Source organism: Geotrypetes seraphini, chromosome 2, assembly GCF_902459505.1.
Source record: "Geotrypetes seraphini chromosome 2, aGeoSer1.1, whole genome shotgun sequence".
NCBI classification, from domain to species: Eukaryota; Metazoa; Chordata; class Amphibia; order Gymnophiona; family Dermophiidae; genus Geotrypetes; species Geotrypetes seraphini.
In genome coordinates this window covers 321,131,379-321,152,535 of record NC_047085.1, presented here as the reverse complement: position 1 = coordinate 321,152,535, position 21,157 = coordinate 321,131,379, and the positions used below count along the sequence as shown (strand labels likewise).

General features: G+C 44.5%; 1 protein-coding gene across 1 annotated transcript in view; it reads left to right on the top strand.

Annotated features, from left to right (window-relative positions):
* The first annotated feature begins 3,287 nt into the window (after positions 1-3,287).
* TGFBR2 (transforming growth factor beta receptor 2) overlaps positions 3,288-21,157 on the top strand; it is a 227,068-nt gene continuing 209,198 nt past the window's right edge. Inside the window, exon 1 of the mRNA XM_033930135.1 lies at positions 3,288-3,623. Within this exon, the coding sequence (XP_033786026.1) occupies positions 3,527-3,623 (97 nt within the window). The 5' untranslated portion in view covers positions 3,288-3,526. The remainder of the gene's footprint in view (positions 3,624-21,157) is intronic.

Genomic DNA, 21,157 nt, shown 5'->3' with positions numbered 1-21,157 from the left:
CTGTATTGATTCCCCTGCTTACCCTCCCTGCATCCTGGCATCTTCTGGCCTGCTCCAGGCCGCGATCGTGGTGGCCGGCCCCAGCGAACCTCACAGGCCGCTCCCCAACCCGGAAGCACGCTCCCTCCCGACGCGATCCTGTGCATCAGAGGGAACATGCCACCGAGGCCGGAAAGCGGCCCGCGAGGCCTGCCAAAGCCGGCCATGATCGCAGGCTGCCCCGAAGATAAGGATCAGTGGCAGCGGCGGCAGCAGCAGCGGTGAGCGAGGGCGGGAGGTCAGGTGCTTGCTTCCGGTTGGTGAGGAGCTTGCTTCGGATTGGTGAGTGAGGAGGGGAGTGGCCAGAGTGATCCCTGGCCGCGTTCTAAAATGGAACGCGGCCACGGATCAGAAAACACGGTGCCAGGGATCACGATTTTTCAAGAGCGCATGCGCGCTCTAGAGTTTTATTATATAGGATGAGCCTCATTACAACAATGTGATGTGCTAATGAAAAACTAAACACAGATTTGAAATCAGCACAAAAATTACTACAAAACCCACCCAACACTAACTCTGATGAAAACGATGTGTTATTAGAGCAACTGCCGATGAAAAAGAGAATCCAGTTCAAGATAGCCTGCATGGTTCACAAAGCGATCTATGGAGAAAATTCAGAGGGTCTAACTTCTAATATTAAAGTCCCACACTCTTTGTTCAATTCATACACTTCGCAATGTTACAAACTATCCTTCCCATCATCTCAACAAGTACGGCAGAAGAAGATATTTGAGGCTACCTTTGAATACCATGGACCTCTCATTTGAAATGAACTGCCAACAAACCTAAGACAACCCACCACCTACTTTGAATTCCAGAAGAAACTAAGGGCTTCTTTTACAAAGCTGTGCTAGCGGGTTTAATGCGCGTGACTTTTCATCAAGCGCTAACACCCCCCCCCCCCCTGCTGGCCTAACAACTACCGCCTGCTCAAGAGGAGGCGGTAGCGGCTAGCAATTTAGCGCACAGTATTACGCACGTTAAACCACTACCGCGCCTTCGTATAAGGAGCCCTAAAACCTTCCTTCTTAAAACCAGCTCTCCTTCTAACAATATGAAGCATAAACTTGATTTAAATCTTATTGTAAATCGCATAGATTCTGTGCAGAAATTGCAGTATATAAGACACTATATTGTATCTCTAATCAGAAAATAAGGATATACAGTGGTGCCTCACACAACGAACTTAATTGGTTCCAGGAGCAAGTTTGTTATGCGAAAAGTTCGTTATGTGAAACGCGTTTTCCCATAACAATACATGTTAAAAAAAATAATTCATTCTGTAGCATAAAATATGCTAAGATGACATAAAAAAAGATAAATTTTTTGTTATTATTTTTATTTAGATACATCTAAAAACATAATTGTTTTTTAAAACAACACACATTTTTTAAATTTAAAGACAGACTAAGTAGAGTCTAATTTTACAGTGAGAGAGGGCAGAGTCTCAGCGGCAAAAACTGGGACTTAACTGTTCATTTTTTTTTTCTTGGCTTATTTTTGGTTGGCCCGGTGGTTTTCATGTTCTGTGGTGTTAGTATTTTCTCTTTTTCGGTGCAGTAACATGGCAGCAGAGGTGGTTAAAAGTTGTTTCCGGTGTGGGAAGCGGCAAACACCATCGGGGTTATGCGCTGCAGGGTATGTGGACGCTTCGGGGGAAGATGTAGTAATGGCGCCGGTTGAGTTGGCATTTTCCCGCCCGAATGATGTGCATTCAGTTTCGCTGGCTCTCTCAGTGGATGCAGCCGCATCGGCGGTGCAGGACCCACAGCTGCTTGATACCGTGCTTCTTTCCCTGCCAACATCACTTTCTCTTCTCGGCGGGGTGTCGGCTGTAGCGCCAGTGCTTGTTTCAGCGATAAAGGCCGGTCAGAGGCGCGGAAGGATGCAGCTCGGGCGACTTCGTTGTGTGAAACGAAGTTCGTTGTGGGAAGCAAGACCTGAAGTTCGTTGTGCGCAGCATTCGCTGTGCGAGGCGTCCGTTATGCGAGGCACCACTGTATATTGAAGAACTAAGGCCAGTACTGAGCCAGCTTCTACGGTCTATGTCCTGTATGTGGCCATTCAGCGGAGGATGGGCTGGGGAGGGCTTTGATGGCTGGAGTGAGCTTTGACAGAGACTCCAGTAGCTGGAACCTAAGCACAGTAACATATCATACATATTTTTCTTCTATACCGCAAATTTTAGCTGGGATTCAATGCGGTTTACAACAAGATTAAGAACTGAGGACAATTTAATTTAAATCATGAATTTATAGAGTGTATATGGATGGCAAACTGGATTGGCCATTCAGGTCGTTCTCTGCCATCATTTATTATATATGTATTGTATTATGTACATAAAAGATCTTTTCTAGAGTTACCTCATGGGGAATATGTGTAAAATTATCTGCAGCAATGACACTGTATGACTATATGACCCACTGCGAGGATATGATGGGATATAAGATTACATATAACATAACATATAATCCCCTCCCCCACCTTTTTTAACTTAGCTGTGATAGAGGTTTCTACTGCGTCCCAGAATGCTACATGCTTGGATACTGCTCCAACCCTCATAGAATTCCTATGAGCATCAAAGCATTTAGTACTCTGGACAGTGGTAGAAACTTCTACTGCAGCTTAGTAAAAAAAGGACCAATATATATAAAGGCGTCTTTTCCCTTGTGCCCAGCACCAGATATCTCTTTGGCAAAACTATATATATATATATCTTTATTTAACCCCCTCCCCCTTTTACAAAACCATAGTACAGTTTTTAGCACCGGCCGTGGCAGTAACTGCTCCGATGCACATAGGAATTCTATAAGTGTCGATGCTGTTACGACTGTGGCCAGTGCTAAAAGGGGGGGGGGGGGATTTATTTGGTTTTATATCCTTCCTCTCAGAATGGGTTACATACTGTAGAGTATATACTGTATATATATATATATATATTCGAAAATGTTTTTTAAAAACTAGTTTTTTTTCATAGACCTAATTTTTTTTTTTTGGGGGGGGGTTTGCCCTAGGAGGTCACCATCATATACCCCATGTGCAGTAAAGGCAGGCAGAGTTTTGTAGCATATTCCATTTCATCACTGCGCTTTGTAGCAAAGGATAGGATTTCGAGAGATGATTGGCAGGAAGTGGGTGAGGTTTTCTTAAAAGAAAAAAAAAAAAGAAGTCAGAAAGAACTGAGGGAGCAAGAGAGAAAGGTCCTGCCCAGCTGTTTGTAAAGTAGAAGATTTCCTGTTTCGCCCGTAGTGCCGAAGTTAACTTTGAGTGAGTCACACAGAGCTTAGTCGGCCCCCCCGGCCCCATCGGAATGCAAAGCTACTAAGACTCTCTCTCTCTCTTTTCTCTTTATCCAGAGAGGGAGAGAGAAAGAAAAAAAAAGATTTACAAAATCTGGTTTCTGTAGAAAGCTCCTAGTCCCTCGCCCTCCGTCTGTCTTTCTTACGTGCAGCAGCCCTTTACGCTTTCATGAGAACGAGGACATACAATGAGCCCTGAGCTAAGCAAGTGCCTCTGGCTGCTTTTTTACTGCTGGAGTTTGACAGCCGCCACTCTCTCCGCTTTGCATCTTCAGTCCTTGGCGGGTAAGTTCCAGGTGCCTTCTTGGCTTTTTGCATTTTCTGGCTTGTGCCCTCTTCCTATTGAACGGGGGGAGAGAGGGGGGGGGGTGCTCAAAGTTAACTGAGCAACTTGACAGTTATTCTTGGGAGGAAACCAGAGAGGGGGGCGCTGCAGTCAGGCACTGCCTCAGATCTGCTATGGAAAGTCCTGTGACCTTCTAAAGCTAGAAAAGACTTGCGGGTTAAGCCTGGCTTTACTCTGTTTTTAGCTGGTTCCCAATATGCCTGGTTGCATCATATTAATTCTACAGGGGAAAAAAAGTTACATTTCTGCAGTCAGTTAAAAGCCGAAACCTGATTTTATGCTGCAAGCTATTCAGGATATTTTGAATTGTGATTAAGATGATTTAATGTAGCATAGTTTGCTAATATATTGCTTCCTCAAGTTTTTGATGGATACTACTAATATGTGATTGTGCTGTAATTGAAGATGTTTTTTATGTACTTTGTCCGGAACTACTGTGAATGTTTGATTGTTAACCGCTTAGGGATAGGCGGTTTGTACATTTTAGAAATAAATATATACATTGTAAAATCTTTACAGACGTCACCTTGGTTGATGTTTACCAGGGTACCAAGCTTGAACCCAACAGGCATTCAAAACCAACCCGGTTTTACAGAAAGAGAAATTGACTATAGTCGTCGTCCTAAATATTTCTGTATGTTTACGAGGTTCTTCCCCTTTATGCATCACAGCATTTGCGGATAAGTGCTAATGTGATTAGAAAAGTATTTGGGCTTAGATGACTTAAAGGGATATATGGTGATCACTTAGAAGTAAACAAAAACCAACTGCAGATGTGTACAAGATGCAGGCAGAATTTATTGTGACAAATATAAATTTATAAAAGCCTTTTTACCAAACAAGGGACCCGACACGGTCCGTGTTTCGGACAAACCTTCGTCAGGGGTCCAATATGCAAAAAGGTTTGAAAAATATGCCACAAAAAATATAGAATAAAGAATCATAAACCAAAAGGTCCAATACGCCGAGAATCGCCAACTTCTGTAAAGCGTCTCACAAAGTAAAAATTTATATTTGTCACAATAAATTCTGCCTGCATCTTGTACACATCTGCAGTTGGTTTTTGTTTGTTCCTGGTTGGTTTTTTCTGCAGACAAGGTTGGTTGGACACATCCTTCCTTTTTTGTTGCTCTGATCACTTAGAAGTGACTGTGTAGTGCAATCTTACAGTGTTTCTTTTCATGGGGTTCAAAGGGAGCAAAAAGGAAGGATGCTGGTATTTCAGGACGGATGTAGCATGCGGTCCTCCAGTGCAACAGATACTATTTTTTTTCCCTAGGGGCAGCCTCTCTAAATGGATTAGTTTTGTGCGTACCAAGACTTCATGCTTCATTTTACTTCAGCTTGTGCAATGCAAAACAATACTGAAGGCTAGAATGAAATGAAACCTGCCTTGATCGTGTGAAAGTTGTAAACAGGATAGCTCCGTCTTGGGTTTTCTCAGGAAATGCTCGCTGTGGGTGTACAGTGCTCCGGAAACTGCATGTGGTGCCTTGTGCCCAGGGATAGAAAGTTTTTTTTTTTTGTTTGTTTGTTTCCTTCTTTTGAAAGTAATACATCAAACATCCTTCTTGTTCATTGTTAAGCTTTTGTGATTTCCGCCTTGGTGGCATGATGTACATGAAATGTTGATGGCATTCTCCCTGCTGGACTCCACTTCTGTATGGGTGACAGGCCGGCTTTGTCAGAGCTGCAGGGCAGTGGCTCACACTTGCAAAAAGATGAAAAGGGAGAGAGCAAGTTAGGCTGTTTGTTTTTGGAAGCCAGCTGCAGTTGCCAATCACAATATTCTAGCGGATTTTTTAAGCATCTGCTAAAGGCCTCTGAAATTCAGGCTCCCTTATTAAAGTGGCAGCTACAGTAAATCCTATGGTGTTTAAGTGAACTGTGAAAGATCCTTAACAACAATTGACGTATGAGATAGTTATATGTGGAACGTTATTGCAAATTAAGCCCCCTCCCCCCCATGGACCGCTATAAATGCAGGCTTTTTCTAATTATGGCCGGGATAGCCATGCAAATGATTACTCGCAATTGGAAGAATTGGGATCACCTTTTTGGTGGGCGAGCTTATGTTTAACTTATAAGTATGAGAAAATGAATGCTGAAATGCTGGGGCATAATAAGATATTCAAATTAGTTTGAGATCCATTGACATCTTTTGAAGACTTGCTATAATTGTCCTTTATCTTTGTTTTTCGTTGTTTTTCACCCACACATCCAGGAGGGGTGGGAGCGGGAGGGGGGATATATCTTTTCTTTTGGTATTATTCCTGATGGTAATGATGGATGAGGAAGGGAATTTTTATCTTTTGTATAGATACTGATTGATTATAAGTGTTTGGTTGATTATCATTAGTTGTATATAAATTGCATTGCACTTTTTGTTGGCATTAAAAACTAAAGTTAAAAAAACCCCAACGATTGGTAAAATTAAAATATCATTTTAATATATTGAAACAAAGAAACACTCATTTACTGACCATAGGTTTTACTTGAGTCGAGGAATATCAGGGGGATGTTGGGGTGTCGGGGTGGAGTGTTTGGTGGGGTTTGGTGGGGCCAGCAGCAGGAGGAAGTGGGCATCCCTCCTGCCGGGGGATTGCCTCAGGGGTCACTCCCCTTTTGGTCACTCCTCCTTCTGCGGACAGTTGGGGAGCATCCCTCCTTCCAGCCAACTTTGCAGGGGGGGTGATAGGCTTCCTGTTGCGGCCACTAAACTGATCGCGGCAGGGGGATTCCCTTGCCGTGATTAGCTCAGCGGCAATGTGATTCTGTAACCAACGCCTGTGACAAGGACGCCGGTTAGACAATTGGGATGGTTATAAGGGGTTAGGTATCTGTCCATGAGGATAGACGCGATTCTATAAAGGACGCCCATGTGTGATTCTCAAAAGCCGCTTAGGCTGCTGCTGAGATCGGGGGTCCTATACATAACCAAGCCCAAAGGGTCTGATTTTGTAAGTGGCACCTAGCCGAATGGTGTGTGGAGTCCAAAATTTTTAATTGGCTTAATGGGTGAGATATGATCATGCCAGTTTTTAGCCAACTAAAAAAACAAGTTTTAATGACCAATTAAGAGCTCCGCATGGAACTCAACGTGGCCTACTGGTACCTACCCACACCTGCCTGAAAAGTAGGTGTGATTAGGGGCGAGACTAGGCGTGGTATGACTTAGGTGCTGGTAGGTACCTGTGTTAGGCACTGGTAAAGTAGGCCAGGAAATCCTGGCCTCTATTACCAGCACCTAAATCATTAGGTGCCTGTACGATTCTATAAGCAGTGCCAAGTGGTTGATTGACAAGCGCTCCTTGTGGTGCCTGAAGATTAAGCACTGTTTATAGAATTGACCCAAACTGCACATATTGTATTTTCTGAAAATGAGACACACAAAATGGGTTGGATTAGCACATTTGAAGCTACACATCTTTCATTTGCAGTCTGCAGTTAACTTAAAAAATCTGTTGTATCTGGGAAAGCATATCCCATGTTAACTTATGATCTTTGTCTTGTATATGGCGAGACAGTCAGGATGGGCTGGAGTTAGCTTTGCCAGCAACTCGAGCAGTGGGGCAGCATAGCCGATGCTGGATGGACTTCTACAGTCTGTGCCCATATGGATTAGGAGCAGCTTTGCATATTTTATACCACATTATAATAGTACCAGTTACCACTGGAATCAACTGCCCCCCCCCCACCCCCACCCCGCAGATAAGATCCCTTGAAGGACTCCTCAACTTTATGAAAGCAATAATATCTGTTCACCTAACTCCCGCAGCCAAAAGATTACAAAGGAATATGTGGGGGAGTGTGTGGTGCAGTGGTTAGAGCCACAGCCTCAGCACCTTGAGATTGTGGGTTCAGATCCCACACTGCTCATTGTTACCCTGGGCAACTCAATCCCCCCTTGCCCCAGGTACATTAGATAGAGTGTGAGCCCACCAGGACAGACAGGGAAAAATACCCGAGTATCTGAATGTCAACCACTTAGTCTATAAGTGGTATATAAATAAATAAATGGATATTGATACAAGATCCTCAGTATGTGTCACATTAGGATAAAAACTTGTACTGTAACTGTGACAAATATAGCCTGTAAACTGTATATTACAGATATTGGTATTAGATCCCTAGTATGTGTCGAGTTAGGAGAAAATCTTGTACCAGAAAAAAAACCTGTACTGTAAATGTAACCTGTTAACTGTATGTTATGTATGTTAACCTGTAACCCGTCCTGAGCTCGTTGGGGAGGACGGGATAGAAAACAAATTAAATAATAAAACTCAAAATAATAAACTTCTCTTTATAATGACAGGGGTTGCCATTCAACTCATTTTGAAGAATTGGAAGAACCTGAGATAGGTTAAATTACACTTTCTGGTGGGAATCTCTCTGTTATACGTTTAAAATGGAACGTTCGATGGCCGTCCAACAGGGACAGTATAATAAATTTATGGATGTTTGGGAACCATTGACTAAGGAGGGGCTCCTTTTGCGAAGGTGCGCTAGCGTTTTTAGCGCACGCACCGGATTAGCGCGTGCTAGCCGAAAAACTACCACCTGCTCAAGAGGAGGCGGTAGCGGCTAGTGCGTGTGGCATTTTAGTGCGCGCTATTCCGCGTGTTAAGGCCCTAGCGCGCCTTCGTAAAAGGAGCCCTAAGTTCTGTAAGGAATGATAACTGATTTTATTTTATTGATCCTTAAGCATACACAACCAGGGTGGGTGGGAGGGGGAAGGGCTTTGCACTGGAATTTCATTCGGGGAATATATGGATGGTTTCCTGTAGGTATGTACTTTTTATGATTATTTGCATTAATGTCTATAAGTTTAATGTGCATTTCGTGTAATATTATGTATGTTGAAATTGTTTGTTTGCACAATGGTAGTTTGGAAATTTAATAAAGATTAAAAATAAATAAATAAATTTGCTCAAAATTAGGTGAGTTATTGCAAATTTACTATGTTAATTTACTATACCGTGGCTCCCCTGGTTGTTGCTAATTAATTATCATCAGTAGATAGTTTTTAGGATGTGAGAATAGCAATGCACACTGCAAAGAATTCCAAGAATATTTGCAAAGGCCCTTAACAGCTGAGGGGGTTGGAATGTGTGCACTGCCCACTCTCTGAGCCCAAGCTGTTTTCAACGGGAGGAATAAGTGAGAGCTGACATTCTACAGGCTAAATAATAGTCATTTAGTAAACCTTTAAAGGGGTGACTTTAGAGGAGGCATATAATTATATATATATATATATATATTATTCTTTTGGTTAGATTAATGCTTTAAGCACATGGCTCACAGTTCTAGACTGCACTTGTATTCATTCCAGCTCAAGATCCAAGCTGAAAGTCATAAGCTGCTTGAAATGCAGTGGCTTTCCGAGGCTAGGCATGATCTACTTTCAGGGGTTTTTGTGTCCAGCTGAGAGCATTTGTAGGACATTTTGTAAAGTTTTTGCTGCATATAAACAAAGTCCTGTGAATATACTCACTTAAAAGTACCGGTGTGTACGCTTTCCCCGAGATGCAGGTTGGATAGGGCAAGAGCAGAGCTGCAGTGCACATGCATATTTTAATAAATGGGTGTGTACATGCATGGAGTATAAATAAAGTAGTGCAAAAAAACTCCACTTAAAGGTAGCTGAGAGTCTGCTTAAATCATCTAAGGGCTGGATTCTGTTTAGGACGCCCAGGCTTCTAAGGCCCCTCCTATGGACAATCAGGCCCTAGGCTCCTGTGGGTTGGGCAGAGGAGGAACGGGCCCGCCTCATTTGGACGGAGGTGGGCCTGCTTGCCGGCCAGTACAAAGCCCCATCCATCCGGCCAACTTGCTAGTAAGCCTGAAGGGGTTCTGGGGTGAGGGATTTCATTGGGGGGGGGGTCCAGGAAGGGGGTTGGGGCATTTTTGGGGGGGTCCTAAAGGAAGGGTTGAGCACCTTCCTGCCAGCAATCGTCGTGGGTGGGTGGGGGGTCTTTCGACAGGAGGGGTTGGTCACCCTCCTGCTGCAATCGTCGGAGGGGGCCTACCAGCAGGAAGGGTTGAGCATCTTCCTGCCAGCGATCATCGGGAGCAGTGGGGGTCTTTCGGCTGGAAGGATTGGGTATCCCTCCTGCCTCGTTTGTTTGAGGGGTGGGGGAGGGGGAAACTGGCAGCCATAGCCGCGCCCGCTATACTAATCACGGCAGGGAGATCCCTTGCTGTGATTAAGTATAGTGTTTGTGTCTACCTACAACTTACATTTTGCTGGCCTACATTGTAAGTTCCTCCCGCTCTACTAGGGAGATGCGTAGGGCCGTCTAGGTTTACCTAAGGCTACCACCTAGCCTTAGGATGGCTTGTGGGCCTCCTGAGGCTCCCGGAGGTGCCTTCAATATAGGCGGTCTGGGGAACATTTTTGAAGAAAACGTGCCTCCTGATTGGCTGATTGGACAGCTGTAGGACGCCTACAGCTGCCCACAATTGGGACGCAGTTTACAGAATCCGGGCCTAAATGTGCATGCAAAATTAAATAAAAAGTAGGACACTTAGAAATCATACCTTGCTATCATTGCATCCTTCCAAATGTTGCATTTATGGGTATCACTTTAAATGAATCCAGCCAAACAATTAAAATAACACTTATCTCTGCACTAACCCCCCCCCCATACACACACACACTTTTACAAAACCATAGTGCGGTTTTTAGCGTTGGCTGCGGCAGTAACAGCTCCAACGTTCATATGAAATCTATGAGCATTGGAACTGTTACCGCTGTGGCCGGCGCTAAAAACCGCTCTATGGTTTTGTGAAAAGGGGGGTTAGAGTCATGGTTTCTCATTATTTCTTTATTTATTGGGATTTATTAACAGCCTTCAAGACAAGATTCACCCAAGGTTCATCTTAACATAAGACCTTACAATTTTGTTAACAGCATAGCAGTAATAAAATGTCCAAAGGGTTTATTTTCAAAAAAGAAAAATGTCCAAAATGTGGCATAAAGGAGCAGATAAATGTTTTTCTCACCAAACCTTCCAAATTGCTATTTTTTAAACCAGGTTTGTAGATGGATTTCTATACTGTTTGTCTGCAATGTTTTTAAATCTCAAGGGAAAGTATTGCAAATGTGTTTTGGGCAGGACTTGGATGGGCTTATGATTTGGGCTTTTTTTCTGCAATAATGGGACATTGTAGAATACGTCCAGGGCACAATTTGAACGAATGAGGCAAAATCCTGTTTTAATCATGAATAATTGATTTCTATGTTTCCCTGTTATTTTAACTATGTTTCACCGCTTTGAAGCCTGTGTTCCCTCTAAGCGGGCGGGTGTTGTGAGCAAACTTTTTTCACTGTGAGCTAAAAATATCGGGCGCCAGCAAGTTATGAGCCAAATAAATATGTTGCTTTCTACCACAGAACTTCCTTACGTTTGTATGGAATCTATCCCCTTTCAACTTTAGAGAGTGCCCTCTCGTTCTCCCTGCCTTAGCTACTAAGTCTATTCCCTTCAGTACCTTGAATGTTTCTATCATGTCCCCTCTCAATCTCCTCTGCTCAAGGGAGAAGAGGCCCAGTTTCTCTAATCTTTCGCTGTACGGCAACTCCTCCAGCCCCTTAACCATTTTAGTTGCTCTTCTCTGGATCCTTTCGAGTAGTACCGTGTCCTTCTTAAAGTACCAGTGCTGGACGCAGTACTCCAGGTGAGGGCGTACCATGGCCCGGTACAGCAGCATGATAACCTTCTCTGTCTCTTCAGTCCAGCATCTGCCCCTTCCATTCACTGTCTGTCTTTCCCTGCCATCTCTCCTCCTGCCCCCCCCCCACCCCCCAATTTGGTCTAGCATCCATCATCTTCCTTCTGTTCCCCTCATGGTCTGGCATCTCTATCCTTCCCTCCCCCCTGTGGTTTTTAGCATATCTCTCTTCTCATTTCCTCCACTCAGATCTGATCATTCTCTGCTCTCTCTTCCCTTTTCTTCTCTGGTCTTCCTTCTCTATTTTCTGCCTCCATCTAAATTAAATTCTTTCTTACTATTTAGTCCCGTTTCCCTCTTTTCACTGTGTCTACACACAGCTTGTCACCCCTTTCCCTCACCCCTCCATTATCTTACTATTTTCTTCCCCCTTTATTTATCTCCTCCTTCCATCCAGTATGTGTTCTTTCCCCACTTCCATTCAGCATCTGCTCTCCCTTCTCAACTGACATCCATCTGCCTTCTGCTCTCTCTCCCTTCTTCTCACTTCCATCATCTGTCCCCTTCTCTCTCTCTCTCATCTCCTCCATTCCATCATCTGCCCCTTCTCTCTCTCTCTCCCCCCCCCCAACTTCCATCATCTGCCCCCCTTCCCCTCACCTTTGTGGGTCACTTTCTTTCCCCTGAGGGTGGCTCATGTCACAGGGGACGCTTTGGCCGAGCAGAACCGCTTGATTGACAGTGGAACTTACTTGATTGATGTCGATGCTGGGGCCCGTTGCCGTTTGAAGGAAAAAAAAAAAGGTGGAAAAAAGGAACCTGTAAAGGCGAGAGGAAGGGAAACCTCCAGGACAGCTGCTTTTTGCCCTCCTTCAGCGGCCCAAGAGTTCAGACCAGCAGCGGCAGCTCTGTATGCTTTTAACTTCGGCACAGAGCTGCCCCTAATCAATAGTTTAGCGCGGTTTCATGAGGCAGCCTCGGGGCCTTTGATAGCCGGCCCGCTTCGATGATGCGATGTGGGCCGGCCTAGCAAAGGCCCCGAGGCTGCCTTATGAAACCGCGCTAAACTATTGATTAGGGGCAGCTCTGTGCCGAAGTTAAAAGCATACACAGCTGCCACTGCTGGTCTGGAGGTGCGGAGACAAGGCAGGAGGCAAACGCGGTGGAAGGCAGGAGTCCCGGCGAAGGCAGGAGTCCCGGCACAGCGACTGCAACAGGAAGTTGCAAGTCAGCTGACGCCGGCCTTTCGTTGCGGCGGGGACCGAATCCTTCGCGGACCGGCAAGATTTTGTTTGCGGACCGGCGGTTGAAGAACTGTGCTCTACACTGTGTGCGCTGTGACGAGAAACTTGTGCGCTGCGAGGTAATATTTTGAGCGCCAGCGCACCCCAGCGCAGCTTAGCGGGAACACTGAAATTTTAAGTGCCAAGTGCCAATTTTTAAGTGAATAAGTGCCAAAAAGTTGCCCAGACTGACCAGATGTTCACTGAAGGGATAAAGACATGGCCCCGCCTTATTCCCTTTCCCGCCTTCCAAATTATTATGTAGCGTAAATGCCCATGATTTGAGTCTTTTTCATCTGGAATGAGAGGGGATAGGATGAAATTAAGAGGTGATAGACTCAGGAGTAAATACTTTTTTATACAGAAAGGATGGTAGTTGCATGGAACAGTTTTCCGGAAGAAATGGTAGAGACAGAGACTGTGTCTGAATTCAAGAAAGCCTGGGTTAGGCACGTGGGATTTCTTAGAGCAGGGGTGTCCAACCTTTTGGCTTCCCTGGGCCTCATTATCAAAAAAAATGTTTCTGGGGCCGCGCAAACGCTGCAGCAAGACAGAGGAGGGAGCCGGCAAGATGGTAAACAGCCTGGGGCAGCAGAGGAAAACACTGCATCGCCCTCGACTGGGGGCCGTACAAAATACTTCACTGGGCCGCATGCAGCCCTCGGGCCGCAGGTTGGACACCCCTGTCTTAGAGAAAAGAAGAGATAATGGTAGCTGCGGATGGGTAGACTGGATGGACCATTTGGCCTTTATCTGCCACATTTCTATGAGAATGAAACTGTGCATACCAGCCTGTATGGCAGCTTCAGATGTTATGGCCAGTCCTATTAGAGAAGCAAGACCTTGGTGGACGGTGTAGTGAACTGTAGAGATGGATACGGAGGCCCATATCCTACCCCAACTACTATTACACTAATGGTGGAATATGTGAGCCTTCCAAACCCCTGCCTAATACCATTGTACCTCCATATAGGTGACACCTGCAGAAATAAGGGCTATTGTGGTGGTGTACAGTCTTATATAGTAGGGTGTTTTTTTGTGGGGTTTTTTTGAGGGTATGGGGTTGGGTTGGAGGGCTCACCATACAATATAAAGGGGGTTATGGTGAGATGTGTACCTGGGGTACTTTATGCGAAATTCATTGCAGTGCTCCCTAAGGTGCCCAACCGCTCTGCTGGGATGTCTCTGTGGCTCCCCCTTCCCTACGTTCCAATAGCTGATATTTGTGTGTTTTTCATTTGGATGTTGTTTGGTTTTTGTTTTTCAAAAATGGTGGAACTCGGTTTGCTTGGTGGCCAAATTTGAATGCATTGCTGCGGAGAGGTTGCACTCAGTGCGGAAATTTGAACAGCTCTGGGCCCCTCTTCTGGACTTTGCCACTTCACCTTACCAATCTTTTCTTTACCTATGAATGGGTTGACTGAATGACTTTCAAACTGTTAGCATCATATTATTGCACCGCTTTGACATTGTTTTCCCAAGACCTTTACGGTTGACATCCAGGTATTACTGCTTATTTTCTATATGATAATGTATTTCTGTCTTTTGTCTTATGTTAGTTTTTCATTTCATGTTTCTTCCTTTGCTTTTCGTACTGCCCGTTGCATTGTGGCGTTACTTCTACTGTGTACATTGAACATATGTATGTGCTGGTTTACGCCCTATGTTTTGTTTATTGTGATTTTGTAAAACTCAGTAATAACTTTTTTGAACTTAAAAAAATGGTTCAAAAAGATAGACACACTGAGGAAAAAGGAATTGACCATGTTTTTAAGTATAATTGAGGTAATACGATGTTTGTAAGGAAGAGGAGAGAGGGAAATGTTTTTCTTGTTATGAGTCTGTATGTAGTGGATTATGTCTGTTTTAATGTAGGGCTCCTTTTACTAACACCAAGCTACGTGGCTAGAACTAACACCAGCTCAATGCTGGCATTAGCGTCTAGCGCACACGGTATTGTAGCGCCCGCTATTCTGCGCGTTAAAGCCCTAACGCAGCTTAGTAAAAGGAGCCCTGAGTCTTTTAAGCGGAATAGAAATTTTTAAAATAAAATTTTAAAAAATATTAAAAACAAAAAGACATTTTCCTGTTCTGAAAATGGACGTTTTTCCCCAAATGCCCCAAATTGGATTTAGACGGCATATTAAAATATAAATACAATCAATGAGGTGCACCTGGAGATGGCAAATTGAATCCTAGCGATAGGACTAACATGAAACTGTATCAGAAATCTACACATTTAGCGGCACTGCAGAATGGAGCGCTGCAAGTTTGTCTGTCTTACAGTTGTTTTAATGTTCTGCTACTACTCTTTTTCCCTTTCCTGGCCTCCTGGCCAAATGTCACTATGGGGTCCTTTTACGTAATAGCCGTTTTAGCACTTGCTAAATATTAGCGAGCACTAAATGCTAACCCGTCCATAGACTATAATGGATATGTTAGCGTTTAGCACGCGCTAAAATGTTTAGCGTTCCTTAGTAAAAGGACCCCTATTTGTTGTATGGTCTTATACAGTACTAGTCTTTAAGCCCGTTACATTAACGGGTGCTAGAATATATGTCTGTCTGTCTATCTACCTGCCCCTGTCTCTTTCTTCCTTTCTTTCTGTCTCTCTCCCTCCTGCTGTCTGTCTGTCTTTCTTTCTGTCTGTCTCTCTCCCTGTCCCTCTTTGTCTGTCTCTCTTCATGCCCCTGTGTCTTTCTTCCTTTCTTTCTGTCTGTCTCCCTCCCGCTGTCTATCTTTCTTTCTCTCTCTCTCCCTCCCACTGTCTGTCTTTCTGTCTCTCTCCCTACTCCCTGTGCAGCAGCAGCAGTGGTATTTCCCACCCCACTTCCTTTTTTTTCCCCTCCTCAATAGTTCTCTGTCCTATTACCTGCCTCCTCCGTCTCCAGCTGTCCTTTACCATTGCTTCCCCTCCCCAATTTTCCAATTAATACTCTGCAGCCGCTGACAGCCGCCGCAGCCGACATCCACCTTGGGGGATTCTCGCGCATACACACTCCTACCTGCAGTGCCCTACAGTGCACGGAAAACGAGAGCACGCAAGTGGGAGTGCGCATGCGCGCTTAGGGCTTTATTATATTAGATGTTCTGTTTTCCTTACCGTTTTGTTCACTGCTGTGAAAGAAACAAGACGGCAATATGCCATATTTTCTTAATATGGTAACATGACAGCAGATAAAGACCTGAATGGTCCAACCAGTCTGCCCAATAAATAAATAAAATAAAAATAAATATATCATACATATGGTAAATGTCAACAGAACATGAATGATACCATAATAGGCAGCATGATAAGATATAATACTCAAGTATCATTCAAATGAAACACCTTAATAGGCCCACGTTAGGGCATTTAGATAGCATAGATATGATGCTAACGCTGTTAATATAATATCCTATATAATAAAACCCTAGAGCGCGCATGCGCTCTTGAAATTTCGTGATCCCTGCCGCTGTGATTTCTGATCCGTGGCCGCGTTCCATTTTAGAACGCGGAGGCAGGGATCACTCTAGCCACTTCCCTCCTCCCGCCCTCACTTACCAACCGCTGGAGGAAGCGCAGGCAAATTTGGTCCCGATTGGTGCTGGCGGTGGCTGCCGGGAGGAGGGCTTCGTGGAGCGCCACCATACGCCAACACCTCACAGTCTCCTGAGCCGCGTCCTCGCCACCCCGATTGCCGGCGTTCAGTCTTCACGCTTCTGCAATGCAGGGTAAGGGAGCCGAGTCAGTGGGGGTTGGGCTGGGAGGGAAGAGAAGCGGTCTGCCTCAGGTTTTTCAAGGCCTGGCTTCTTCGGGCAGCAGCAGCGTTTACAATTTGCTGCTGTTGCCAGCTTCAGGCCTTCCTCTCTGGCGGGTCCTGCCTACTTTCTGTTTCAGGAAGACGACCCGACAGAGAGGAAGACCTGAAGCTGGCAACAGCAATGAATTGTGAATGCTGCTGCTGCTGTCCGATGAAGTTCAAGGAGGAAAGGGAGCAGAGGGGGAGAGAATGGCTTGGAGGGAAGAAGAGATGGCAGGGTATGGAGGGAAAGAGGAATGTATGCCAGACCAAGGGAAAAGGAAGGGGGAAAGGAAGGAGGAGATGCCATTTGGAACAGAGAGAGAGAGAGGGCGGACACTGAATGGAAAGAGAAGAGAGGGTAGTGAAAGGAAAGGGGCAAGACAGAGGGTGAACAGTAGATAGAAGGGATAGAGAGAGGGAGACAGACACTAAATGGAAGTCTGAGGGACAGGGGGAGCAGACGTTAGAAGGAAGTGGGGAAGAGAAAGAAAAAAGGGCACATGCAGGATTGAGAGAAGAGGATAGAGTTAGAAATAAAGATAGACAGGGGGCCAGGGAGAGACAGACAGAAAGAATGACAGACAGACAGCATCCAAGGAGAGAGAGACAAATAAAAAAAAAACAGACAGACATGTACTCTAGCACCCGTTAATGTAACGGGCTTAAACACTAGTAGTACAATAAAACATTTCCCCCCCCTTTCATCAAGCTGAGCTAGAGGTTTTTAGCATAGGCCGGCAAGGTAAGTACTCCAACGCTCGTAGGAATTCTATAAGCTTTGGAGCATTTACTGAGCCGGCCCGCACTAAAAAACCTCTAGCGCAGTTTGATAAAAGCTAGACTTTATGATGTAGCTGAGGGGGAAAAGTGCTATTCAAATACATTGGCTGGACAAGATGGATAGTAGAAAGCCTTCAGGGTAAACAGATGCGTGGCTAAACTAATGTATGCACAAGTGCCCCGATCTGTGTTTTCCTTTACGTTTAATCCTCATTTGGTTCCTTTATAAAATAGACATGAGAAACATCTTTTGTTTTGGAATTTTCCCAGAATACCCTATTATAAAATTAGCTCCTAAATGAAGGATATGGTGATACTCGAGAGGGTCCAGAGAAGAGCAACAAAAATGATAAAGGGCATGGAGAACCTTCCATATGCTGAGATGCTGGAGCAGCTAGGGCTCTTTTCCTGGAAAAGCGGAGACTTAGAGGGGATATGATAGAAACTTACAAGATTATGAAGGGTAGAGAGAAGGTAGAGAGGGACAGATTCTTCAGACTGGTGGGGGCAACAAAAACTAGAGGGCACTCAAAAAAATTGAAGGGAGACAGATTCAGAACAAATGCTAGGAAGTTCTTCACTCAGAGGGTGGTGGACACCTGGAACTCGCTGGAAAGGTGGTAGAGCAGAGTACGATTCTGGGTTTCAAAATGGGATTGGACGAGTTCTTGAAGGAAAAGGGGATTGAAGGATATAATTAGAGGGATACTATACAGGCAAAATGTCTTAAATAATAGATAACTTACAGGTCATTGACCTGGGGGGCCGCCGCGGGAGCGGACTGCTGGGCATGATGGACCTGTGGTCTGACTCGGCAGAGGCGATGCTTATGTTTTTAAGACAACCAAGAATATAGACACCTTTTTTTTGGACAGAGTAAGACTAAAGTTGCCTTAAAATCCAGGCTGCTAGCAAACATGACAGCGCATAAACTGTCACTGCGTTTGCTTCTGTAATTTTAGTGCTATGTAAGCAATTGTCTGTCAGTAGCAACATTTGTAATTGTCAATAGTTACTAGTGGATATGTGGTTTAGGAAAGGGATTGTGAGAGTTTCATTGATCAGCTAAAGAGGCACGGGAAACAAAAATGGTCGATAGCACCTACTTTATGCTTTGGATATCTATTCCGACTGACCTCTAGCAGAAAAAAAATGCTGCAGGTTGATTATCGAGGGGTTTACTCTGCTGCCAGTTACCCACAGGGAACTTTTAGCAGCCCTGCTCCATCAGACAAAATGGTTTGTTCCTATAAACCAATTTAACAAAGAGTTCCCAGGAGCCCCTGGTAGTTTCATCAAGCTGATCCCTGCACATTAAACCCCTCTATTTAGAGGGGAATTTATCAAGTGTCATGGCTTTAACGTGCATTATGGGAATTAGCAGATTCTAAGGCCCTGATTCTGTAAACCGCATCTGACTCCTAGGCCTCGTTCAGCACCCCTAGTGCTACCTAAGCATTCTTAGGTGGTGTCAGGCGTTAAAATCCTTAGGCACACTCCATTTAGGATGGGGGGTTGCCTTAAATGACACCTAACTTACCCCCCTTCCCCTTTTTACTAAACTGTGATAGCGGTTAATAGCGCAGGGAGCCACGCTGAATGCTCCGCGCTGCTCCCTACTCTCATAGAATTCCTAAGAGCGGCAGGAGCGGCGCAGAGCATTCAGCACGGCGCTCTGCACTAACAACTGCTATCGCGGTGTAGTAAAAGGGGGGGAGTTAATCTGCACCTGAACTCCCCCCCAATCCAACCCTAATCATACCTACTTACCATAGTAGGCGCCAGTAGTTGCCTCAGTGTAGATGCCTACCAGAAAAATTAATTTTATTTAAATTGGTTTTTAATGGCGCTTTTAATTATCGGAGCTGATGAAGCCAATTAAAAAAATCGTTAGGCGCCTATATTGGCTAGGTATGTCGATCTAGCATCAAGATCTAAATGCTAACAGAGGTCAGAATGACTTATTTTAAATTGTTCTTGGAAAGATGTGGTTTTATCTGACATAGTAGATGGAGACTGTATAAGGCTAACACTGAAGCCTCCATAGTTAAAGCTAAATAATTTATGATGCCCAGAATCATTAAAGATTTAACAAAAGAGATATGGGTGTCTCAGAGATATGGCCAAATGGTGGATGGTACTTTATCAAATACAAACAACCATAACCAGTTTTAATTTTTCTGGACTGATCTTTAGTTCATGAATCATAGGGCGTTCACAACTGGTAACTGTGAGCCATTCTAACAGCTGAAGCTCCCTTCCCCCACTAAACACTCTTCCCTTCCCCTATACTAGGGGTAGGCAATTCCGGTCCTTGAAAGCCGGAGCCAGGTCAGGTTTTCAGGATAGCCACCATGAATATGTACGAGATGGATTTGCATGCACTGCCTCCTTGAGATGCAAATCTGTCTCGTGCATATTTATTGTGGATATCCTGAAAACCTGACCTGGCTCTGGCTCTGGTTCTGGCTCTTGAGGACCGGAATTGCCTACCCCTGCCCTATACCAATCAGTCTCAATTAGAGAATAACATGGAGGGTTAATTTTTCCCTTTTCCCACAGGAACTCAATTTCCTCATCCTGTCCCCGCAAGTTTTGTCCCTGTCCCATTCCTATAAGCTCTACCTTAACCGCAGAAGCCTTGAACACTTACGATATTAAAGTGTTTGAGGCTTGTGCAGATGAGGACAGAGCTTGCAGGAATGGGGCAGGGACAGGAAAAGAATACGCTGGGACGGGAAATGAGTTCCCGTGGAGACGGGGAAAAATTTGTCCCCATGTTATTCTCTAGTCTCAATCTCATCATCCTCTTGTCCCAGTCAGTTGCTATATTACACTCCCCGATCCTTCAAGCTGGGTCTTCCACCCCCAACTAGGTTTCTTAATGTTCCCCAACCTTTCCCAGAATCTTGCTGCAGGTATTACCTTTCTCTGGCTATCTTGTTTTCTTACAGCTTCATTGTGGCTCTTGGTAAGCTTGATCTATGTTCATATCCAAACTTCTTCACAGTTTGCACAGTCTCAGAACAGTGTGGGAGTCTGAATGCTGAACAGCTCAAACTCGCTGAGAAACCACACTGTCATGAAAGAAAGCAGAGTAGTTGTTCGGAAGCTAATGCCAGCAGCAAGCCTCTGGGGGGGGGGGGGAATTTATAGTATATAAATTTATAGAGAAGAGAGTTAAGATGCCACAGCTGGGTCAGTGAAGGCCACCTCTAGCCTATGAGCTCTGCAATACCTTTTACTAAGGTGCACTAATGGATTTAGTGTATGCCAGGGGTAGGCAATTCCGATCCTCGAGAGCTGGAGCCAGGTCAGGTTTTCAGGATAGCCACAATAAATATGCATGAGATATATTTGCATCTCAAGGAGGCAGTACATGCAAATCCATCTCGTACATATTCATGGTGGATATCCTGAAAACCTGACCTGGCTCCGGCTCTCGAGGACCGGAATTGACTACCCCTGATGTATGCTAATGATTAGTGTATGCTAAATGCCATTATATTCCTATGGGCTGCACAGCGTACATACATTTATTTACTTTTTAGACCATTTATAGCCTGAGTGTTTTATATTCAGATACTCAAGTATTTCTCCCTGTCTGTCTCGGTGGGCTCACAATCTAAGGTAACTTGACTTAAAAACTTTTTTTTTCAGATGCTTATTTTAATGAATATTTTTTTTTTTGGGGGGGGGGATTGCATTTGAGAGCTTTCTGCCAGACACAAGAATTTTTAACCTAGTGCGTTTATCCTTCCATCTATTCTATAGTCAATTGTAGTTCTTCTTTTAACCTTACATGTACTGTATGTTGTATTATGATTTTATGTTATTACCAGTGTTTAAGCCCGTTACATTAACGGGTGCTAGAATAGATTAGTTTGATCCAGTATGGCTATTTGTCTTATGTCTTACCCCCCCCATATTCAGGCTCCCATTTCCCCTTTT